At 53.4% G+C, this 24,361-nt stretch overlaps 1 protein-coding gene across 1 annotated transcript; it reads right to left on the bottom strand.

Annotated features, from left to right (window-relative positions):
- Positions 1-358: 358 nt before the first annotated feature.
- Positions 359-18,651, bottom strand: FGF19 (fibroblast growth factor 19). The gene is made up of 8 exons (XM_049713417.1): positions 18,570-18,651; positions 16,923-17,011; positions 5,582-5,684; positions 5,327-5,507; positions 4,903-4,959; positions 4,257-4,576; positions 3,745-3,848; positions 359-673 (listed from the first exon to the last, which is right to left on the bottom strand). The coding sequence occupies exons 1-8, from the start codon at positions 18,649-18,651 to the stop codon at positions 359-361; spliced, it is 1,251 nt and encodes a 416-aa protein (XP_049569374.1).
- Positions 18,652-24,361: the final 5,710 nt, after the last annotated feature.

Raw genomic sequence — 24,361 nt, 5'->3', positions numbered from 1 at the left:
GAGAATGCCAGCTTGGCATAAGAACGCTGCCGAAGGTAGTGAGCTCCCCACCAGAGGAGGTATTCAAGCAGAACCAGGGCAGCACAGTGACTTGTCCAGCAGGGTTGGGGGGCTGGGGTAGGTAGCGGCTGGACGGGTAGGATGGAAGGCTTACAATTTTATCATACAAGTCTATCCACTAGAAACTGGCACAGCCAATGTAAAACTTTTGTCTATGTACAAGTTCTAAATGTTTCTTCCTAAAGCTAAATAGAACCTGGACTCAGGATCCTACTTGTAGAAAACCCAGTCCGCCAGCACCACAGGCGTGGGTCCTGGTCTCCAGGAGCTGGGGGTGGGAAGAGGACAGAGCCTCTAGTTACTTATAGAAGCTGGGACTCTTCACCACTCCCAGTTTGGTGGCGAGCCCAAATGGGTCCATGCTATCTGTTTTCAGGGGCAAAGCAAACAAATCGGGCTTCAAGTGGTCCTGGATTTCATCGGGCTCTGTGGGGATGGTGGACAGCATGGGAAGGAAGTGAGACAGCGGCAGGAAACCCCTGCCTTTGAACAGCTGCCTCTGCCTGGCGCTGCTCAGGGACACCGGGAGGTGGTGTTTCTTGGACCAGTACACGTTGTAGCCGTCCGGACGGATTTCCTCCTCAAAGGCACAGTCCTCAGCCGAGTACTGACTCTGCAGAGCAAAGAGGCAGCTTGTGAGCGTCAGTGGGTGCCCACCAGGTGCGACACCGGCAGAAGCAGTAGAGAGACCAGAGCCAGGGGAGCGTGTGTGCTACATACCGCCACTTGGGTCCACACCATGAGCTGTGTGCGCGCGCGCGCGCGCGCGTGTGTGTGTACAGAGTTAAAGGTTATATAAAGGTTATAAACTATGAAGGTGTATAAAGCACATATTTATATATATATATGCTTATATGTATTTAGTATAATGTATATATACTTATATAAAGTATAGAGCATGTGTTATATTAATATACTCGTTAACCATATTACTTTTATTAATATATAAATATAATTATATAATATGAAGCGCATGTTAATATAACACTAAACATATATACTAAACATATACTTTATATATAAATATATAGGTACTTATGTATATTCAGTATAATGTTATATAACATATACGAAGTAGAAACCTTTTTGTTATATTAATATACTCATTAAACTTACATCACATTGTATTAATAGGTAAACTTTTTTTTGTTTGTTTTTGTTTTTTTTGCTGTACGCGGGCCTCTTACTGTTGTGGCCTCTCCCGTTGTGGAGCACAGGCTCCGGACGCGCAGGCTCATCGGCCATGGCTCACGGGCCCAGCCGCTCTGCGGTATGTGGGATCTTCCCGGACCGGGGCACGAACCCACGTCCCCTGCATCGGCAGGCGGACTCTCAACCACTGCGCCACCAGGGAAGCCCAATAGGTAAATATTTAATAAATTATATCATATTAAATACATGTTAAATATAACATTAAACCTATATACTAAACATATATTATACATATATATGTACCTTATATACCTTTATACTTTGTAACCTTCAACTCTCCACACACACTTCATGTGTTTTATGTATATTCTCAATATCTATATATACCTTACATAGATCCTTTATATTTTTCACTAACTCATGTCACTGTTTAAACTTAGTCTTGTTCTGAGCAACACCCATAAAATCACAGCCACGATAGGCACACATGCTTCCCTTCCCCTTACGTTGACTATATAATTATTGCCATGAAAAAGTCCCTTGTATTCCACTGGCACGTTGGGAGACATTGCTAAGCTAGGTTATCCTTTTTGGATCAGTCTTTTAATTAAGAATCAGGAGTAATCCAATCCGGGGCCCAGATGAAAGAACCTATTCCCCATTTAGGCCCAAATGACTGCGGTTCTGAGCCTTTTTGTCTGGTGCCCTGGTAAGAGAAACCTCAGCCCCTCTGGCTCCTTTATTCAGTAGCTGGGGCCCTCCAGGCAGCCTGCCAGGATCGGGGAGATAAAGGCAGCCCCCTCCCCCCAGGCCAGGAAGAAGCCGCCACCCCGTGGGTGGCCAGAAGGACCGGAAAGCAGTCTCTGGTTCCAGAACAGAGAATGAGCAAGTCGTCTCCCAAACTGGAGAGGCTCATTACGTCCTGGGGACACAGAGGACAGCCAAAGGCGGGGAGCCAGGAGGGCTGGGCCATAAACTACGCTGGGAGGCACCCAGTCTCATTTCTGCCCAAGCCTACAAAGGTCGCTGAACTGCAGGTGGGTGAGCGCTGTGCTTAGATAAGGCCCTGATAAGGCCTGCATCTCATGAAGCAACCCGTGCAGGGATAAGGCCACCAGACTGCCGGAGAAATGCAAATTGGGAAACAAGGGAATTAAAACCAAATGGAGCGGGTACTTCACTCTGCTGGTTCTTTGGGAGAAATTAGCATCTCATTTGCCATAGAGAAAATGAAATGATTTCGAGTTTCTAGAAGAATGTGGAATTTGTTTAAAAAAAAAATCCTCAAGTTTTGCTAAATCGTGACCACGGGATGCAGAGGCAGAACAGGCTTTTACGTGAGGAGACCCTCACCCCCCAGTTTGGACTAGAATGGTGGGTTAGACCCATCGGCCCCTGCCGGCGCTCCCTCCACTGGCGCCCTCACCCCACCCCCATAAGTAAACGTCACAGAAGTGGCAACTGCGGGTTTGGAGTGGCTTTGGGTATCAGCTTTCTTTGCCTCCATTCTTGTCCTTTCACGCAGGACTGCCATAAAGCCTGCAACAGGCAGGTTCATTTATCTATGGATAAACAATAAAAGGGCACCAGAACCACAAAATTTGGGGACACAAAAAAGATTTGCGCTGCGGAAAGGCGGGCATCTGCACCCATCTTTTCTGGATGGTGGGGTATCCCTTGAGGAGCGGTCCCCTCCCTACCCCCTGGCCCCTGCCCCTCCGCCCCTCCATCCCAGCCCCCGGCCCAGCGGGGCTGCATTGAGGCCCCGCGCCAGGCCGGGACCTCACACAGCCTCCTCTGCGAGCCCGGGGGCGCGGGCTCCCTTTGAACTCTCCGCCTTTGTTCCGGCGACCAGAGACACGGCATCTGCTCACTTCCTGCCCTGAGACCTCTGTGGTTACCTGGGCCTTCCCAGCCTGCCTCCCGCCACCCAAAAAAGCCTTTGCAGTTCAGGTGAGCCCGACAAGAGGATGAGCACGGCCACTGCAATATTACCCTAACGCGGCTGCAAAAATCAGTTTTTCTAGTGGATAAAAATTCAATGTAAAAAAACTCTTCAATCCCAAGTGCGGTTTTTCTTCTGACTTATTTGAAGGTTGACTTAAAAAAAAAAAAAAAACCCAAGTTGTGGATATACCCTTCTTTCTTTCCTCCCCACCCCCTTCTTTTAAAATACCGCAGGGAGAGGGGGAGGGGGGCCGAGCACCACACAGGCACAGGCAGAATCGGAAAAGGCCCGAGGGGGGCTTTCCCCGTTTAACATCAAAGAGCCGAGAAATGGGTTTCCTTAGTCCGACTGGACCCGCTTTTGGTTCAAGTGGAAATGCAAAGGCGGGTCTCAAGCATTCTCCGGCCATAAACTTCCATATTTAGAAAGTCGGACATTAGCTTAGTCCGGCCCTTGCAGCCTTCCCCTCCGAGCTCCATGGGGACCCCGGCGGAGGACGCAAGGAAACCCTGTCTCTGATCCAGCGCGCCCCCCTCGCCCGCAGGCCCGCGCCCCAGCGCGTCCTGCCGGGTGGAGACACCTACCAGCCCTTGCATTTTGCCGTCGGCGCCCATGCAGAGGTACAGGACGCTGCGCTCGCCCTTGATGGCCACGGTACTCAGAGCGACTGCCCTGATCTCCATCAAACCTGGGCGGGAAGACAGCAGAAAACTGCAGCCGGAGCCCGCGGGGCCCACAACACGTGGAAATGGTTGGTGGGTGCGCGGGCCCGTGCCCCCCCATCCCCCAGTTCCTCTCGATGTCTGGGGGCCCGGGGAGTAGAATGCCGAGGTGCCAAGACCTGGGGTTCCCGGGAGTGGTGGTGGGGTCCGCAGGAGCCGAAGGGGGGAAGGGGAGGGTAACGCGTGGGTGCAGTAGGTCCAGGCACCCATTCCCCCCTCCGCCAGCTCCTCCCGCTGTCGGGGGGTCCGGGGAGGGAGTGGAACGCCGGAGTGCCAAGACCTGGAGTTCCCGGGAGTGGGGAGCTCGCGGGAGCCGAAGGAGGTAAAGGGAAGAAGGGAGGATGTGACGGGTGGGGGACCCGGCGGGCACTCACTGTGCGCGCTCTGAACCGGCGCGCAGTCCACGGCGCCGTCTGAGTGGATGCGCAGGAAGCAGCTGGAGAGGCCCTGGGGACCCGCGGTGTACAGGTGCCGCAGGCGGACGGACTCGCCCCAGCCGTAGTGCACGTGCGGCCCGGCATCCGAGAAGGCTAGGGGGCGCCCGGCTGCAGCCAGCCAGAGGCCGGCCAGGACCAGGGCGCGGGCCACGGCGCACCGGCTCGGAGCGCTCCGCATGGCACCTCCCTCGGGCTCGGGGCTCTGGGCGCAGAGCGGGCGGTGAGGGTGCGGGAGGCTGGGCGGCAGCCGGGAGGGCCTGCGGAGCGGAGCGTGCGGAGGCGGGGTGGCCGCTGCCCTCGAGACAGGAGGCAGCCGTGTGCACCGGGCACCTGGGCGTTCGGCTCTCCAGCTCCGACGGCGCGGCGGCTCGAGGCCTGCGACCTTATATAGAGCGTCTCACCCGCGACACCGAGCATTTCTTATCGGGATTGCATCAGCCCTCCGCCCCCCACACACACCCACTCACACCCCGCCCCCGACTCAGCCTCTCCCTGGGCCCCGCCCGGGTGACCCCGCCCAGGCCGCCCAGATCTGGAGGAGGAGGAGGCCCGGCTTCGCCGGAGACTTGGGGGGAGCTCCTACCCGCGGCGCGGGGGCGAGGCCTGCGGCCAGGTCGCTCTCGGCTGGGCGACGTTGGTTCTGCAAAGAAATCAAGGAGGCAACGGAGCCCAGCCCCCAGGCCACGGGCTCCCCGGGGAATGCGCCGGTCGCGGGGCGCTAGCAGGGGCGCGGAGCAGGAATCCCGGGATCAAAGATCGGGGGGCGGGGGGGATGGCGCTGAGCTTTCCGTCCTTTACTCCCGGTCGGAAAAGCCTCGCCTCGGCTTTGGGGTCCTCTCCCCGAAAAGTCCACATCCATTCCCTCCCGCCACGGTCCCAACCCTCAGAGCTCCAGAGCCGAAGCCGTCCACTAGAATTTTGCCTGCAGCTCAGACCCTCTCACGTTCTCCGGCTTTCTGTTCTTGCGATCCCTGCCCGCACCGACCACCCCCGCTCCCCGCTTTTACCCCAGCAAATTGTCCCCCGACTGGGGACCGGGCGCGACCTCCACTCTCGGAGGAACAATGGGGTCGCGCGGGCGAGCGCTAGATGGCGCCTCAGCCCCGGATTCGGCCCGGCTTGGCTCTGCGCCCCGTCGCCGTCCCGCCTCCTCCCGGCTCGGCCCGCTGCAGTCCCCGGAGATGGAGCCTGGAAGGGTCGTCGTGGTGAAGGCGCCTTTCGGGGGCAGGGTGGGCTCGCAAGCTGCGGATTGGGAAACTGACTTTCCAGGGTGCACGGCGCAGGGAGGCTCCTTTGTTTCTGAGGGGCCTTTTGCCGTAGGTCCGGTCCTTGGGTCCCTGAGCGCTTCTGCAGTGCCAGGGTGTGCTGTTTGCGGGGGGGGGGGGGGGGGGGGGCGGGGGGGGCCAGGCACCAGCTGGGGAAATTGGGGCCACTCAATGCAATGGCTCCCGCAAACTGGATGGCTGTTCTGATGAGACTCGGAAAAAGGAGACCGCGTCCAGAGAATGCCCGGCGGGAGAAAGAGGGGTCCTCCTAGGGGGTTTTGGCTCGACACTGATTCTTTCTCATTGTTCCTCCAACCCCTCCGCCCCCAACTCTGGGTGAGGGGCCCCAGGAGGCTGGTTTTGGGGAAAAGCCACATTGGCTGAGCTCAGGGGCGACGGGAGGGCAAACAGGGGAGACAAGGGAGAAAGCAATGCCAGGCCTAATGAATTTCAATGAGCAAAGGCCATGTTCATACCCCAGTCGGTGACTGGCGTTAATGACGGAGCGTGCAGAAAATGTCACCAGGAAAGTCTTTACAAAAAGACATCATCTCGAAAGCTTTATAGGCCGGGGACCCCCACGCTGAGTGTCTTGGTTCAGAAAGCCTCGGGCTTCTGTTAAATCTAATTACTTCCCCCCTGTGGCTTTAAATCGACAGCGGCCCCTATTAAACTTAATTACCCTCCCCTGCAGCTTTCATTTTAAAGATCCTGGATAAATGCGGGGCATTGAGGAGGGTGACAGAGGCTGTACTGGGGGCCGTGCCCCAAATTGGGCTGGGGGAGGACGGGGCGGCCTCTGGTTCCACCCGCGCCGCTCCGCTGCCCCTCCTAAGGCCATGGTGGGAAAAGAGAGGCCACCGTGAGCCAGGAGCTCAGGAAGCTGGGAAAGAGGCAGCTTCCGACGCCCAGGCCCTGTTCTCAGCGTGTGATGGGTGCTCTCCCCCCACGGTATTCTGCCCTCCCCCACTGAACAGAGAGGGGGCCCCAGAAAAGTGTCACAGTGACCCAAGGCTGCACAGCCTGTAAGTGGTGAACCTGGAATTTGAACCCGGGCCATCGGACTTGTAAATCTAGGCCAAGCTGCATTTCAGGGAGACAGTGTGGCCTCCTAGCAGGGGCGCGGGTCCCAGCGTCAGACCCTCTGCAGCACAGATCACGCCCCGCTGCTCCCTAGACAGCTCATGAGCCTGCTGGGCCTCTTGCCTCCTCCTGCCTGCTTTCAGCCTTGTCCTGGGTCGTACGGGAGAGTGGACAGATAGTGCCCGGGATCTAGTTCATGGAGACGGACAGCCATCGCCTGGGGAGCTGCTGTGTACGTGACATTTCATGGTCAGAGCAATGGTCTGCGAGTTTCGGTGGTTAATCTGTTAACCAGCCTAGACTCGGCCAGACCTCCAGCCAGGGTTTGCACCCAGGCGGTGGGGCGCAGAGTCTGGGCTGGTTCGCTGGTACCCTGGGTCCGTGTGGTGGCAGGAAGCCAAAAAGGGCCGAGGAGAGGCGACGGTTGCCAGCAGGGGGCGCTGCCGCTAACGGTGGGGCTCTCCAGGTGAGAGCGGTGATGGCCCCGGAGGTGAGGACCAGCCAGCTCCCGAGCTGCTCAAGGCAGACCCCGACCCCTGCAACCCCCAGTGTGCTGGGTGGGGCTGATTTCCAGCGTTCGGGCTGCACTTGATTTGGTCCAGGTGGCTGAGCCATCTGACTCACCCTGGTGAGTCGAGCGGGCAATGCAAGCAAGGTCCAATCATCCCCACACTCTCTCGGCCCACGCAGGGCCCCAGGGGTCTCAGGCCCAGATGGCCAGCAGGGCTTGGCGTGGCGGCTTTGTTCTGGGTCTGATGTTAGCTGGGATCTTTTTTAACTGCCCTAAACCCTTCTCCTGGGCTCTCCCTCCTGCATCTGAGCTTGTTGGTGTCGTTCTTCTGATCGTGGTCAGTTTCCATTGTTTCTAAACCCACATCCCAACAGCTAAGAAAATCTCTTTAGCTTGACTTCCAGGCTTAGCATTGTGGAAGTAATCCCTTTTCTTTTCACTTTACAGTTAGAAATTTACGTTACAATGTCAAAAGTGCCTTCTTAAATACACAAGCAATTCTCTGGGCCCATCCCAAATCCCCCGCCCCCGCCCCTGAGTTGAGAAGTACTTTGTAATTACAGAAACTTCTGGGTGTTGGTAAAAATCTTCATCAGAAAAAAATAGGAACTTTGGGGACAGAAAGGATGGTGAAGACTTGGATGCGGGTGGCAGGGGCGGGGGACAAGCCGCACAACCGGTTCTTGGCCTCGCCGAGACTGGAACTCGGGGTGGGAGGGGGGCACCTGAGTCTCAGCCTCATATTTTTGCTGGAATCTACTAGAACATGCATCCTTTTCCCCAAAGCGTTCTGCTTCACCAAAGCCCTTTTTTCCCCCTATAAGGATCATTGTTCTAAAAACAGGGCATCCTGCCAGCCTAGAAAAGAGAAGTCTTCTCTGAGCCTCAGCTTCCTTATTTGTGAAACAGAAAAAGGAAAGTTTTTAAACTCCAAAAGAGTTCATGTGAGAATTAACTCACATTAGAGATAAAAGATATCTCTATCAAACACGGGATCCGTATTTACACAGAGACCGCCTGGCAAATGTAGGTGTATAACAGACGGGCTATATTTGCTACATTTATTACTTAATTTATTTTATTTTTAAATTAATTAATTATTTTGGGGGACTGTGTTGGGTCTTCGCTGATGCGCGTGGGCTTTCTCTAGTTGCGGCGAGCGGGGGCTGCTCTTCGTTGCGGTGCGTGGGCTGATCATCGTGGTGGCTTCTCTTGTTGTGGAGCACAGGCTCTAGGTGCACGGGCTTCAGGAATTGTGGCACATGGGCTCGGTAGTTGTGGCTCACGGGCTCGGTAGTTCTGGCGCAGGGGCTTAGATCTTCCCCGACCAGGGATCGAACCCGTGTCCCCTGCATTGGCAGGTGGATTCTTAACCATTGCACCACCAGGGGAGTCCCTATTATTTATTTTAAAATGTAATGGTACTGAAGAATTGAAATAAAAATATTATTTAAAAAATCCAAAAAAAAATGTAATGGTAACATTAAAGAAAAGACCAGTCTAACCTACGGTGACAAATCCTGGCCGGTGGTTGCCCAAGGCGGGAGAGGGGGTGGGGATCTCCTGGAAAGGCCCAGAGGATGCTTTCTGGGATGGTGGGAATGTTCTTTTTCTTGATTGCTGTGAATAATAACAGGCAATGACATTTGTCCAAACTCCTTGAACGGTGCCCTTGAAATTAGGCGGCATTTGATTGTAAATTATGCCTCAGTAAAGTTGATTTTGAACATTTTCAGTGCAAACGTCATCCTTGTTCCTGGTTGAAAATTTGGAAAATACAGGAGAGCACAAAGGACAATTCTGAAACCTGTAACATCATGACTGCATTAGGAGTCACTGTTTCTATTTGGGTGAATTTCCTCCTCAGATTTTTGAAAGTGTGTTCATATATTTTTTTTAAGTATTTGAATTGTATCCTTCTGTTGCCCCACCTACTCTAAACATTTCCCGTGGCATTAAATATCCTGCAGGCGGCCTCTCTAGGTGCCAGCAGGTCTGAGTGGTGTACCGTGGGGTGTGCAGTCTGTCCCCCGTTGCTGTATATTTATCTTGTTTCCAATTTCCCAGAGTCCACGTCAACCAGGGGAGGACATCTGTGGAGGCACATCTCACACCTGCCCACTCTCGGAAGGGGAATTACTGGGCCCGTGGTCTCTCTTCCCATGTGCGTTCCGTCAGCGTGAGGCCGCTAGATCAGGGCAGGCTGGAGCGGCGTTCTCCTGGAATTCGGGAACTACCCTGTCCTGTCTACGCTGAGGGAGGTACAGCTTCCTCCAGACATCATCGGGCGAGTCTGACACGGTGTTTAAGTCACGGCCACCACCAGCCATCACCCAGGTGGCACAGCAGCCGGGACTGGCAGCCTCTCTTGCTGTTGATTCAGACACTCACCCCACCAACCCCCCCCCCAGGGCCTGAGACCCCCCCCTCAAGGTGGCCAGCTCCTCCCCCACCCCCACCCCCGGGTGGGGCCTGGGTCTTGTTTTGCCTGACTTTTGTCATTTGTGATGATGGGAGCTGGCACGTTTTTCCTGGGATTGATTCCTGCCCATGAATTCTGTTTTCTCACTGCCTCCATCATCAAAACAGAAATATGTTCCAACGGAAAAGATTTGGACCCATCAGTGTAGCGATGTAAGAATGCAGCAACGGCGTAAACGTGACCCAGCAAAAGAAAGCAAAAAGTAGCTTGATGAGAAAACATTAACTGTGCTGGTAGTGATGTCTTTCAGATAAAATGAAAATATTGAAATTGGAAAGTACTAGGACCCCAGACCTGTGATTGCCAACCCAGCCTCCACCAATTGACGATTCTTCGAACTTGATACACAAAGTGGGCTCACTTTGCTGTATGCCTGTTATATAGCAGGCGCTGTGCTGGTCATGATGATGATGATGGGCATGGGCATGGGCATGGGGATGGCTGACACTTGTTAAGCCCTTAGTACGTGCCAAGAAGTGTGCTAGGCACTTTATGTTTTTACATTTAATTTTCACAGCACCGATTATATTTTTCTTGAAGGGTAGTTGATTTACAGTGTTGTGTGAGTTTCAGGTATACAGCAAAGTGATTCAGTTATACATATATCCATTCTTTTTCAGATTCTTTTCCCATATAGGTTATTACAGAGTATGGAATAGAGTTCCCTGTGCTATGCAGTAGGTCCTTATTGATTTATCTATTTCATATATAGTAGTGTGTATATGTTAATCCCAAACTCCTACTTTATCCCTACCTCCCACCCCCTCCCCAAACTAACCATAAGTTTGTTTCCTATGCCTGTAAGTCTGTTTCTGTTTGGTTAACAAATTCATTTGTATCATTTTTTTTAGATTCCACATATAAGTGATATCATATGATATTTGTCTTTCTCTTTCTGACTTACTTCACTTAGTATGATCATCTCTAGGTCCATCCATGTTGCTGCAAATGGCATTATTTCATTCTTTTTATGGCTGAGTAACATTCCATTGTGTGTGTACATATATATATATATATATATATATATATATATATATATATATATATATATATATCTCACATCTTCTTTACCCATTTATCTGTCAATTGACACTTACGTTGCTTCCATGTCTTGGCGCTTGTGAATACACAGCACCCATTTTATTTTATTTTATTTTTATTTATTTATTTGGCTGTGCCTTGGGGCATGGGGGATCTTAGCTCCCTGACCAGGGATCATACCCATTCCCCCTGCAGCGCAAGTGCGGAGTCTTAACCAGTGGACTGCCAGGGAAGTCCCAGCGCCCATTTTAAAGATGTGGAAAGTGAGGCTCAGAAACTGTACTCTGACCAGAGGCACGAAGCTAATAAAAGCAGAATTGGGGTTTGAATCCAGTTCTGTCTGAATTCAAGTCATAAAACTCTTAATTATTGCACTCTATTTAAAAAAAAAGAAGAAGAAGAAGGAAAGAAGGGAAAACCAAAACAGACTCTCTCAGAAAGTTGAGAGGCCCGCCCAAATTCAGAGGCTCAGCCGGGCCAGGACCCTGCCTTCCGACTTCTCAGCCCCATCACCCGCCTGGGTATTTTCCTAGAGTGGTCATCTGAGCCCCTGGGTTGATTCCCTGTAATACAGCAAGAGAAATTCCTCCCCCCCGGCTTCAGAGCAGCCCTGGTTCAGTCACACCTGGCTGTTGTTTCTTGGTGCCATTATTGCTCTGTCATCTGCCTCCTCCTGGACGCATCTCCGCGGAGGTGGCGGATGCGTCTGCACAGTTGACAGCCGAGCCCTCAGCGCCTCGTGCAGATCCTGACATGTAGTTGATGGTCAAGAAATACTGTGTGAATCATTTAAAGGAACCAGGAGGTGTTGATGTGGCCGCGAATTCACTGGGTTTGACAGTTTGTCTCTCCTTTCCTTGTTCATTCCATCCATCCTTCCTTACACCCTTCCCTGGCTTTCATCACCGTACTGATTTTTTTGTTGATCTGCCAACCTTTCTGAGCACTTCTGATGGGTCAGACCTCATGTGGTAGAGCCTCTTCCTGCCCTATGGTTCCCCAGAGGCAGGGCTCCTCCCCCGCAGCTGGGGGATGTACTTGAGGCGTCCAGAGATGCAGGCAGGGAGGCCCCGCACGGGTGTGGTTGGCATTTCAGTTGCAGGAGGCTTTGGGCCAGCCAGGTAGCGTAAATGAGAACTTCCCCAGAAGTCTGGAACAGGATAGCCCCCTGTACCGTAATTACACTTCAGGGAGCACTGCTGGACTCTGAGATGCCCGCTGTCATTTTCATCGTGACCCTCGGAATGCTGGAATTCCTCTTGGAGTGAAGTTGATAGAGAGAGAAACCTACCAGCATTGGGGGGGCAGCGACTTTCACCCACGATCAGATCCGGTTCCTTTGCCTCAGCTCGCGTGTAAGACCTTGTCTCTGGTCTGCAGTCAAGGCCGTTATCACACAGAATTCCTGCAGCAGCACTGAGAGCCAGCTGTTGACCCATTTGACAGATGAGAGACTGAGGCTCAAAGCCAGGCTGGCAGTAAAGACCCGCTGATGCATAAGGGAATGGCGAGCAGCTTCCAGGAAAGGAACGAATGAGGTCACCCAGGGAGCAGGGCTCAGGGGCGGTGTTTCGACAGGCGCGTGTCACTCTAATTTCCAATCAGGTAGAAGAATTAACCAAAGGCTCAGGCTGCCCCCCGGAACCAGAATAGGGCCTGAAGCAGTCCTGCGGTTTTGCAGCCAGCTTCCAAAAAGGCGATTTGAAAAATGGAGCTGAGGGGAACTGCAACTCACAAACCTGGTCTCCTCCCACCTGGCCCAGGCAGAGACCATCAGGAAGGACAGGTAGGTGTTCCCCGAGGCTAAGCTTCTATGGACATTGAACGCACTGTTCCAGCTCATTTGAAATGGATGGGCTCAGAGTTCTGGGGCTGGACAGGACCTGCAAAGATGATTTCCTAGAAGCCCCTCATCCCTAAATGAACAAAATAAGAACCAGGGAGGGGAGAGGATGGGCCCAAAGACATCCAGCCTGTGGGCAGCAGGGAGGGGACAGGAACACACTCTATGTAACGATATTCCTTCTGTTCCAAAACACACACACACGCGCACACACACAGTCCAGTGCAACATTGGATTTGTGATAAAGTCTTTTGAAACAGAAACCCCCCTACACTCTGAAAGTCCCTTATTAAAAACACCTGCCCAATCATATACCCAGAGAAAACCATACTTCGAAAAGATACATGCACCCCAATGTTCATAGCAGCACTATTTACAATAGCCAGGACATGGAAGCAACCTAAGTGTCCATCAACAGATGAATGGATAAAGATGTGATATATAGTATATATACACAATGGAATATTACTCGGCCATGAAAAATGAAATCATGCCATTTGCAGCAACATGGATGGACTAGAGATTATCATACTAAGCAAAGTAAGTCAGAAAGAGAAAGACAAATACCATATGATATCACTGATACCTAGAATCTAAAAAAATGATACAAATGAGGGAATTCCCTGGCGGTCCAGGGGTTAGGGCTCGGTGCTTTCAATTCCGGGGCCCGGGTTCAATCCCTGATCAGGGAACTAAAATCCTGCGAGCTGTGCCACACAGCCAAAAAAATAAAAAGATACAAATGAACTTATTTACAAAAGACGCACAGTCTTAGAAAGCAAACTGATGGCTACCAAAGGGGAAAGGGGGGAGTATAAATTAGGAGTTTGGGATTGATAGATACACACTACTATATACATTGATAAAACAGATAATCGTCAAGGACCTACTGCATAGCACAGGGAGCTCTACTCAATACTCTGTAATAAGCTACATGGGAAAAGAATCTGAAAAAGAATGGATATATGTATATGTATAAATAAATCACTTTGGGCTTCCCTGGTGGCGCAGTGGTTGAGAGTCCGCCTGCCGATGCAGGGGACACGGGTTCGTGCCCCAGTCTAAGAAGATCCCACGTGCTGCGGAGCGGCTGGTCCCGTGAGCCATGGCCGCTGAGCCTGCGCGTCCGTAGCCTGTGCTCCGCAACGGGAGAGGCCACAGCAGTGAGAGGCCCGCGTACCGCCAAAAAATAAATAAATAAATAAATCACTTTGCTGTACACCTGAAGCTAACACAACGTTACAAGTCAACTATACTCCAATAGAAAAATAAAAGTTTTTTAGAAATAAAAAAAAAATTTTAATCTTAAAAAAAAGTGTCAAGAGAAAGTAAACTGCTATAAAGGGCATTACCGGGACCCTTGGAGAAATGTAAATGAGACTGTCTGCTGGTTAACAGTCTGTGGTGGTTACATTTCCTGGGTTTCTCCTTGTCTCGTGGTTCTGTAGAAAATGTCCTTGCTTGTGAAGTATTTAGAAATAAAACTGTCATATCCACAACTTTCAAATGGTTCAGAAAAACGCATATGTAGGAGAGAGTAAGGATGCAAATGTGGCAAATGTTGGTGATACGGGGGAAGGGAGTATGGGGGTTTCTTGTGCTGTTCTGGAAAGTTCTCTGGAGGTTTGGAATTTCTCAAAATAAAAAATAGACATATATACACTAATATGTATAAAATAGATAACTAATAAGAACCTGCTGTATAAAAAATAAATTAAATAAAATGCAAAAAAAAAAAAAATAGAGGAGAAAGCCCTACGCACCTGCCTGGTACCGACTCGTGGCTTATTGTAGAGCCAGTGGCTGGTGCATCGGGAGGGATATCCAGCCCCAAACCAGGTTCCCAGATTTGTTCCTGCTGAAGCACAGTGAGAGCACCGTGGGTTCATCAAAATCGCTGTCATCCCCACATTTTCTAGCGCAGGAAACTGAGGCCCGGGAGGCCGTGGGGCCGACCCACGGTGCCACAGCGCAGCACCAAGTAGGGTGTAGAGAAGTCGGGCTATTTTGGGCCTTCCAGGGGCGTGTCTCCTGGATAAACGGGAGTCACGTTGTCTCCCTGATGTCACAGGATATATTTTCCGAGGCAGCCGTTCCCTAGGGAATGACCCCAAAAGCTCTCCAGTCCCGCAGAAGCTCTTCCCCACCCCCTCCCTGCCAGTAGACAGTGGCTCAGTTCTCTCTTCAATCGGTAGCTTCCTTTCGGTCACAAGCAATGCCATTTTTAAAAGTGGGAGATCATGTTTACGAACTTGGGGGCTGGGTCTCGTTCCATATGGGGGTGTCAGCCTCCTCTTTGAAGGGTTACCTGAGAAGCACACCCAAGTCCAGGGCACAGGGAACAGCCGTTTTAGGAATCAGAAGATGGTGAGAAGTCCAACTTGGGCCGAGCGTTCCAGAGCATTCTGCACCGTTTATTACAGCTGGTAGTCACCGTGGAGCGGAGCGCCAGCTCTGGGTCAGACACTGCATGCGTGCATGTGTGTACCCGTGGACGTGCACACGTGTGTGTGTGTATGAGTGTGCGTGCTCGTGTGTGAGCGTGTGCATACCTGTATGCGTGTGCGTGTGCTCGTGTGGGCGTGTGCCTGTGGCCTGTGCCTCTGGCCATGGCAGCCCTGAGGGTGCTGTCCCCATTCACAGCTGAGGAAATGAAGCTCAGAAGGGACCCTTGCCTCCTTTACAGAACTTACCATAATCGTCATCAAACGATGGTTTCTGCCATCGCTTCCGTATTTCCCTCTGTCCAGCGTCTATAAGCTCCATGGCGGGGCTGTGGAGATCTTGGTCAGTACCGTACCCCCAGGGCCCAGCATGGCCCTGGCATGTACCGGGCCTGATAAACGTCTGTGAAGTGAAAGAGGAGAGAGGGAGGCGGGTGAGGAGAAGGACGGATGAGAGCGGCGTCCTCAGCTCCCGGGCCTCCAGCCCTGCCTTTCTGGCAGGTCAGCAGAGACCAGAGGTATTTCTGTTTTGAGGCATTTAGACAGATGCTCCCAGCTCAGTTCTGGCTAGGGTTTCTGGCTGCACATACCACAGATCAAGGGGGTTGGAGATTCCTTCCAAAGGCTCCCGCTGAGTGCTGGGGACCAGCACTGGGCCTGGTTTCCCCATCTAGGAAATGGGACAAGACTCAGCTGCAGTGGATGCATGAGAACGGAGGGGCTGCTGGTGGCTCCCAGGGCCCCCGGGCGGGCCGGGCCACGAGGGCTGGGGTGCAGGCACTGGGCACGTCTGGAGGGCTGGTCTTGTCGGCCCCAATCCCGACCTTTTGCTGCACTTAGGCAGCGACAAGAAGGGGTCTTTTTCCAAAGCCCCGTCCAGGGCTTCTCTGGACCTGGATACTGCTAAGCGGCAGCCCGCCTCCTACCAGGTCACACGCGATGTTTCCGAGGGGTGGCCCTTGGCCTCCCGTCCTCTTGGACTACAAGTCGCTGCGGCCCCCAACGGCCATTTCCAGGCACCTCTGCCGTGCCAGGCTCTACCGAGACCCCGGGTCGTCACCCTTACTCGAGGACACGGGTACCCCTGCCAGGGCCACGCCGCTTCCAAGCAGCAGCCCGGGACTCCGCATCAGTGTCCTGGGGCGCCCGTAACAAACGACCACAAAGTGGGCGGCTTACACACACAAGTCTGTTCTCCCACCGTCTGGGGGCCAGAAGCCCCAGATCCAGATGTGAACAGGGCTGGTTCCTTCCCGAGAGTCTGAGGGAGGGTGCTTCCTACCCCTTCTAGCTTTGGGGGCTCCAGGCATCGCTGGGCCCGTGGCCGCCTTTCTCCGGCCTCTGCCTCTGCCCTCACGTGGCTTCTGTCTCCTCTCTTCTCTGTCTCGAATGTCCCTCTGCCTCTCTCCTGTAAGGACACTTGTCCCTGGGTTTAGGGCCCATCTGGATAATCCAGGATGATCTCATTTCAAGATCTTCAATTGCACCTGCAAAGACCCTTTTTCTAAGTAAGTTCACATCCACAGCTTCCAGCTGGACATTCCCTTGGGGGACACCATTCAGCCCCCCATCAGCAGGCCCCTTGGTCAATGCTGTCCCAACTTTCCCACTACAGCACAATGACCCCCAACCGAGACGGCTCCTCCTTTGCCCCGAGAGACAGGTAGTGGGTGGCTGGTCTCAGAGTGTCCTCCAGCAGAGACAGGGGGCACACACGCCTGTGTGCGTGCACGGGGGGTTGGTCAAGGGGGTCTGCTGGAGAAGACATGGAGAGAGCCAGCAGAGACGCCCCCAAGACTGGGGGCTGATCGTCCCGGCGGAGGGCCAGCGATGATTCTCGACACTAGTTCACTAAGGGGCTCCCCTCCAGGCACCCTGGGGGCCGATGGGCTCATTGACCTGGCTTCCCTCTGGCCTCCCCAGACCCCCTCCACCCTTGGCCCCAGCACACTGCTGGCGTAGTCCCACCAGGCCAAACCCCACGACTGGAAGCTGGGCCTGGGCTTCCCATAGCAGGCGAGGCCTGGGGAGAGAAACAGTGAGTCTGAAACAGTGGGGAAAGCTACTTGCTCAATGCTAAGGAAGCAGTTAGGTGAGCGAGGGAGCCCCCAGCTGAAATCGTCACCGTGGGATGCGGAGCGCTCAAAGCAAGACATCGGCTGGACGCAGAGTAACGTTCTGCTTCTGTAAAAGCCGGAGGGGAAAAGAAAAAAAGAACGAAAGCATGCATCGAGGTACATTAAAAGAAATAATGCACCATTTTATTTCTATCTGCATTTGTCTCTGCTTTCCCTACGTTTTCTACACTGGAAATGGGTCTTCTCTGTAATCGCAACACAGAAACTATTGCATCGGCTGTTCATGAGATGTTCCCTCGGGCCGGCAGACAAAGGGTCCCTGGGGCGTGGTCGAGTGACTCCGATCCGTCGACAGTGAGTGACCACACGCGGGGACGTCCGTGCGGCTTCAGTGGTCAAAGGTGTGCAGACGGCGCTGTCTTACACGTCCCCAAGTGTCACCTTCCTCTCAAACGATCCCTGGGCTCCAGCACAATGGCCTTGCTGCTCTGGCCCCACCAGCCGGAACCTTCCCCAGGTTTCCTTAGAGGGTCAGAGGAGCTGCCCTTCCTGGATGGAGTCTGCGCCTGCCCGAGGCTCTGAGCTCCTCCAGAGCCGGGCTCTCCGGGCCACTTTTAACTTTGTCAAATGCTTTCGTGGTTCACAACGATGCTTCCTCCAAAGGGCTCCATGAAATTCTCGGAGACCTGTCACACCCAGCAAGTCGGGAGTGCTTTGATTTACGGGACAGATGCTTGCCAACTGACACTTGGAGAGGCTGAGGGAGGCGGGGAGGAATTAAATAAGAAGAGGGGTGTCAGCTCCCAAAAGGTGGCATATCTCTGCTCTAATTCCTTGACGCCCAGTGTGGTTCAGAGGTCGGGGCTGTTAATGGGCAGGGAACAAATTGGGGGCTGCCACCTGTGGCTCTTCCAAATGGGGAGGGGGCGCCCCCTTTACAGTTCAAGGGCCTGTTTACTCCAAGGTCGGCAAAGCCCAGGTGCTCTGGGGTCTGACATTGACCTGCTTTGGGACGCTCTCCCGCCTCTCTGAGCCTTGGTGTCCTCACTGGAAATCAGGGCTGCTCCGAACAGGAAATGAAATGATGCCTGGAAACACCGGACACAGTGCTTGGCACACAGTTGCTGCTGCTACTTTCTGGTTCTGTCTCCCGGCAATCCAACCAGGCCGTTGGAGAAAAAGCATTGCCCTGCCTAGGGGCTTCTTCCATTATGCAGAAATTTCTAGGAAGGGAGGATTGGAAAGATACCCAGGCCTTAGGAGGCTTTGTTTATCAGCCTCCTGGTCTCTGTGAGTCGGGGGCCCTGGCACAGGGCCACCATGCACAGTGGCCCAGGTTGCGCACTGCACAACTCCACAGATCCCGGGGTGATGCAATATGGCAGTGCTCTCTGGATGACACAGGGGTGGGGTGGGGGAGAGAACAGATGCCAGAAGACCTTCTACCCCAACAAAACACGACACAACGTGACTTCTTTATTAGTGTGTTCATCATATGCTCACCCTGCTCATGGTTCACGAGCGCAGGGCCCTCGTCCACCTGAATATTGCTGTTTCTGCGGCACCTAGCATCCTCTTGGCACATCGTAGCTGCTTAGGAGATATTTGTGGCATGAATGAAGTCAGGGATGGGGTGGGGGGGATGAAGGTGGGCAAAGGGAAATTTACAAGCTACAGGCTAGCCCAACGTTCTGAGAAGCCATGGGTGGACCACTTTCACTCCACGAGCCCCCCACCCCCTTAGTTCTCCCGCGTAAGGTTTGAAGAAGCCAGGGGTTCGGAGCATGGGTCGGGCAGGCTGTCAAAGACAACACAACCACTGGCCTGCCTCTGGCCAGGAGGAAAGCAGTAGGATGGCCTTGCTTTGCACCTGTGCCTGGGTTCTAAGTAGCTGAGGGAAGACTGTGTGACCCCAAACGCTGACCCTCATTGCAGAAGTGTATGTATGGGGGGCTTCCAACTGAGGGCAAACACAAGCCCAGCATGGCAGGGAAAAAAACCAGAGGAAACAGTCCGGTAGCACCGGCACTGGGTGGGGGAGGCTGGCGGTGGGCTCTGTCTGCACGCTTCTCTTTCGTTTCTACCAATTCCCAAATTTTCTCTAAAGACCGTGCACTCCTTTTATAATATTTTTTTAAAGACCTGGTTGGAAGGGAGGGAAAGATCATAGAAATGGGTCAAAATGGCTATTCGGGTAAATTTATTCTAATCTTGTTCACCATAGTGAGAAATGGAAACCAACCTCAACGTCCAACTCCTGGGGATGGTTTGGACCTCACAGCATGGGCAGCCCTGCCAGTCAGGAGCAAGGTGGGTTTGCAGAAGGCGACGGCACTTAATAATCCCAGGCTTCCGAGCGACACCCGCATATGAGCCTGTTCTGATTATGAAGCAAACATGCCCGTGGGAACGTAATTGAACAATAGAGAGGGCGTAACATGAAGCATAAACGTAGGTCCCCTCCCACGCCCAGCAGTCGGACTGCTAACAGCTTTTGCCAGAGATGTCAGCTTTCTGAAATGTTCTCTGCACACACAAGCACTTATAGGGGAGCCTTTGGTTTTGCGTGGGCACACACTGACCCCATGGCCACTTTTCAAAGATCTCTACATAGATGCAGAGCAAAAGGTTGACTTAAAAAATAGTTGGCGGGGAGCTTCCCTGGTGGCGCAGTGGTTGAGAGTCCGCCTGCTGTTACAGGGGACACAGGTTCGTGCCCCGGTCTGGGAAGATCCCACATGACATGGAGCAGCTGGGCCCGTGAGCCATGGCCACTGAGCCTGTGCGTCTGGAGCCTGTGCTTCGCAATGGGAGAGGCCACAACAGTGAGAGGCCTGTGTACTGCAAAAAAAAAAAAAAAAAGAAACAAAACAAAACAGAACAAAAAAAAAAACAGTTGGCGGGACTTCCCTGGTGGTCCAGTAGTTAAGACGGCGTTTCCACTGCAGGCAGCACGGGTTCCATCCCTGTCAGGGACCTAAGATCCTGCATGCCGCAAGGTGCGGCCAAAAAATAGGAAAAAGGTAAAAAAGAAAAACCAGTTGGCATCATTCGGTAGTGTGGAAGCTCCAAGTGCGCTACAACCCGCAGTCCCACTGCCCGGCACCATCACCCTCCCACCGTCCCTTCTGAGCAGCTATGTTCCTACAGCTGCAGCCTGAAATGGTCCAGATGTCTCTGTACAGGGAGACGGATGAATGGAGTGTAGCACGGTCACACCGTGGGATGTTACACAGCAAAGGAGGATGAATGACTGCAAGCTCATGGGGCCACAGGAGCAACACTCACAAACGTAAGAAAGAGGGAGAGGGCAGAGCACAGGGCAGCTGGCGTTAAGAGGTGTGTCCAGCTTACAGCAAGGAAGTTACTCTAGCAAAAGCAGAAGAGTGGTTACGTCGGGGCAAGGAGTCCGGGCTGGGGCTGCCAGGGGACAGGAGGGAGGTTTCTGGGTACTGAGGGTCTGCCTCTTGCCTGCGTGTTGGTTCTGTGGGTCTTTGCCTTAAAATTGTTAGTGAGACTGTTTCTGTTTCATAGATAAGTTCATTTATGTGGTGTTTTAGATTCCACATATAAGTGATATGGTATTTATCTTTCTCTTTCTGACTTACTTCACTTACTGTGATCATCTCTAGGTCCATCCATGTTGCTGCAAATGGCATTATTTCATTCTTTTTTTACAGCTGAGTAATATTCCATTGTATATATATATACCACGTCTTCTTTATCCCATTCATCTGTTGATGGACACTTAGGTTGCTTCCATGTTTGGGCTATTGTAAATAGTGCTGCTGTGAATGTTGGGGTGTCAGGTGGGGGAGGGATAAATTAGGAGTTTGGGATTGGCAGATATAAACTACTATATATAAAATAGATAAACGACAAGGTCCTACCATATAGCCCAGGGAACTACATTCAATATCCTGTAATAAACCATAATGGAGAAGAATATGAAAAAGAATACATGTAAGTATATGTATGTATATATATATATATATATAATGTATTACTGAATCACTTGGTTGTACACCTGAAACTAACACAACATTGTAAACCAACTACACTTCAATTTAAAAAGCTCTTAGTGAAGCTCTACTTTTTTTATGCACTTTTTAGTATGTATGCTATTTTCCACAATAACAAGAAGAAAGCGAAAGGCCCCAAGGAGACACTCCAAACAGTAGCAGGCTTATCTTTTGAAGGTGAGGTTCTGGGTAATTTCCACTTTCATGTTAATAAAATCATAACCATTCACTGAGTCCCTGACATCTGTCATCTAATTTAATCCTCACAACAATTTTGAAACTAGCTTTTATGACCCCCCTTTCACACCTAAAGGACCTGAAGCCCAGAAAGGTTAGCGGTGTTACACGGAGAGGTGGGATTCTCGCTCCCATCCTTCTGGGGGGCCAGGCACTTGGATGGCTTTACTTCAAAAATGACCGTAGGTGACTTCTGTCAACACCGCCAGAAAAGCTGGGCAGGAGGATGGGCCCCCGTGCCCGGCAGAGCTGGGGCTCCAGGTGGCTGGACCTGGGCTACCCTGGCTGCCCCGGTCTGGGGGCCAAATGGCGGGGCCACAGGGGCTAAGTGCTGTCCAGGGGCTGCTCCCTTTCTCGGTGCTACAAGCAGGTTGTAAAGCACTTTGGGGGCCAATTGGCACCAGGGCAAGGAATTGCACCCTTGAAGTGGTTTGTGACCCCATAAATTGCCCCAAGGTGGGAGGCAGCTGGGAGCAATGCCGCCGGTTCGCTGGGGGCTGTGACTCTGGAAGTGCAGCATTCCACAGGGCCCCAGCCCTCCGGGCCCCTCCAGGAGAGACCCTGGAGCAAAGGTGGATGCGGATCAACCCCCAGGGAAGGGGAGTGGGAGGGCCTCGGGGCGCAGGCTGCTGAGGGTGGGCTTGTGGACCCAGAGCCTCGTGGGGGGCCTCCCAGGTGCCCTAGCTGAGGTGCCTTTGGCACAGAGGTCAGAGGGGCCACCCCAAGCAACCGTGCTTTCCAGGTGCGGACAAGCCCACCGGGAGCATTGGCTGTGTTACAAACAGGCACCTGCCCTGCCTGCCTGTGGAGTGCACGGAAATACCACCACTTTCTGACTCAGCGCCCGAGCACCCACTGTGTGCTGCGTCCTGGCCATCCTGACGTTTAAGGAATGGAGGGAGCCTTGCAAGCTCCTGTTTCCAAGGGGGAAACTGAGGCCCAGAGAGCAAGCCTGGCTCACTGAGCCCAGCAGGGCTTGGGACCCAAGGCTGCCCTGCTCCTACCACAGCCAGTGCCCCGACTAGCTTATAAGATGTTCTTGCAACTGAAAGAAAGGTGTCCTCGTTGCACAGATGGAGCCCCACACCAGGCATCCAGCTGGGTGGCGGGCCGGACTTCAGGCTGGACGAAGCCTTGTGCAGTGCACAACCCGCACAACTGTACAAGGCAGACCTGCCTGGCCTTGTGTGCAAGGTTGTACACTCGTGCGTGTTTGTGTGTGTGTGTGTGTGTGCGCGTGTATGTGTGTGTGTGCGCACTTGTCTGGACAGCCTGCTTGTCACTTTCATCAGGTTCTCAAAGGGGTCTGTGACCTCATAAACGGAGAAGGATCTCCAGAACACTGGGACCCCCCACTGGCAGCTCCCTGAGCACCACTTAAGCTCCCCAAGGCTTCCCCAGCCCAGTGTCCCAGGCCTGCCTCAGGCGGCAGACTCCCTGGGAGCTGATTCTTTCTTCCCCATCTGTTGAAAGAACAATGTACCATGTGTCATATAACCCTCAGAGCGACCCTGAAAAACCTCGGCTTCTGGGGTTACCTTCATTTTGGAGACAGGAGACTGAGGCTTGGAGGAGTGTGCGAACTTGCCCAGGTCCAAGCGGTAGGTGAGAGGCGGTGACAGCACCTGGCTTCTGCCTTGCGTCCGTAACAGAGGCCACTGTGGCCCAGGCTGGGGTGCATGTCTGCCTGGGTCTCTGTACCCCTGGAACAAACACCTGGAGAGGCGCAAGGGGACACAGTGCCCAGCAAAACGCTGGCTGCAGCAAGAAGGCCAGAAATCTCCAGCACATGGAGGTCCCCCGCATGCGGCTTCCCTGAGCCCTTCCTGCCCGGCCGTTTGCACTCAGGCCCTCGGGTCTGAATCACCAGGGTCAGGTTTAAGAGCTGAAGGTCAGAGGTTGCCCAGGCACCCATGCCAGGCCAGAGGGCTGACCTTTATGTGACCAAGTCGAAGGCCCCTGGGACCCAGAGAGGGGCTTCAGACCCGTGGCCGCCATCTGAAATGCTGCTTGGGGTTGATCCTAATCGCCCCTAATTTAGGGGCCAAATGGCCAATTAAGGGCCCGTTTGAGAGTCAGAGAAGCAGAAGGTGAATGGAGCAGACAGATGAAGTGCAGCTGAAGCCCCGCCGTCAGAGCTGGTCACGGGGTGCCGCCCAGGAGGGAGGGCAGGGCCTCCTCTCCTGGCATCAGGGGATCCTGGAGACCTGTTGTCCCCCTACCCATGGCTGCCGAGGGCCCCGTGGGCCCCCAGCGTCCCGACAGCAGCATTCCCGTGAGGCCTACTGCAAAGTGAGCCCCCTGCAGCCACTTGGCTCCAGTGGTCCCCTCCCTGTCCGCTCACTGTCGTCTGAACGCACACCCGGTGTCTCAGCGGCGCCCAAGCGGCCAGGTGCCGGGACTCTCCGTCTGGACAAAGCAGAGTCCCCGCCCTCATGGAGCATCAGCTCTCACATGACTGTGAGCGCGTGTGCGTGCGAGCGTGAACGTGTGCGAGCACGCACAGGTGTGCGTGTACGAGAGAATCCACGTGTGTGAGTGTGGGTTTGTGCGCAATTGTGCAGTGCACGTATGTGTGGGTGTGCATGACTGTGCAAGAGACTGAATGGGAGGGTGGGAGTGTGAATGGGTGTGCCCACGTGCGTGTGTGTGGCCCCAGTGAATCCAAGAAACAAACAAGAAATGCACAATCAGTGGAAACATCAGATGGTGCCGCCCCCTGAACTGAGTGGCTTCACGCAACTGACTCTTGGCTGGAAATCCCGCGCCCAGGAACTGGGGACTCTGCAGCATCTGTTCCTGTGGCCCACTGGGCTCCCCAAGGTGGCTTCCATGCACAGGAGGCTGGGAGGCGCCCGTGGCCACCCTCGAGACCGGGCCCGGGTGCCTCAGCCCCTCTGCCCCGCCGCAGCCCCCCTCCAGCTGCCTCCCCTCCGGGGCCTCGGCCTCCCCCAGCTTCGCCCCCCAGCAGCAAAGCCTCCTTGGACATGGGACCCCACGTCCTGGGTGCTCAGGGCAGGGATGTGGGCCTCACTT

Source organism: Orcinus orca, chromosome 8, assembly GCF_937001465.1.
Source record: "Orcinus orca chromosome 8, mOrcOrc1.1, whole genome shotgun sequence".
Taxonomy (NCBI): Eukaryota; Metazoa; Chordata; class Mammalia; order Artiodactyla; family Delphinidae; genus Orcinus; species Orcinus orca.
This window is presented reverse-complemented; position numbering and strand designations above follow the sequence as displayed.

What these genes read in the sequence shown, in the direction of transcription:
- FGF19 (XM_049713417.1), bottom strand. Translation starts at nt 18,651, where the DNA reads ATGTGCCAAGAGGATGCTAGGTGCCGCAGAAACAGCAATATTCAGGTG. An exon ending in GCCGGTTCAGAGCGCGCACA is followed by an intron (nt 3,849 to 4,256) that starts GTGAGTGCCCGC and finishes CTTCCCGCCCAG; the next exon opens with GTTTGATGGAGATCAGGGCA. An exon ending in ACGGCAAAATGCAAGGGCTG is followed by an intron (nt 674 to 3,744) that starts GTAGGTGTCTCC and finishes TTTGCTCTGCAG; the next exon opens with AGTCAGTACTCGGCTGAGGA.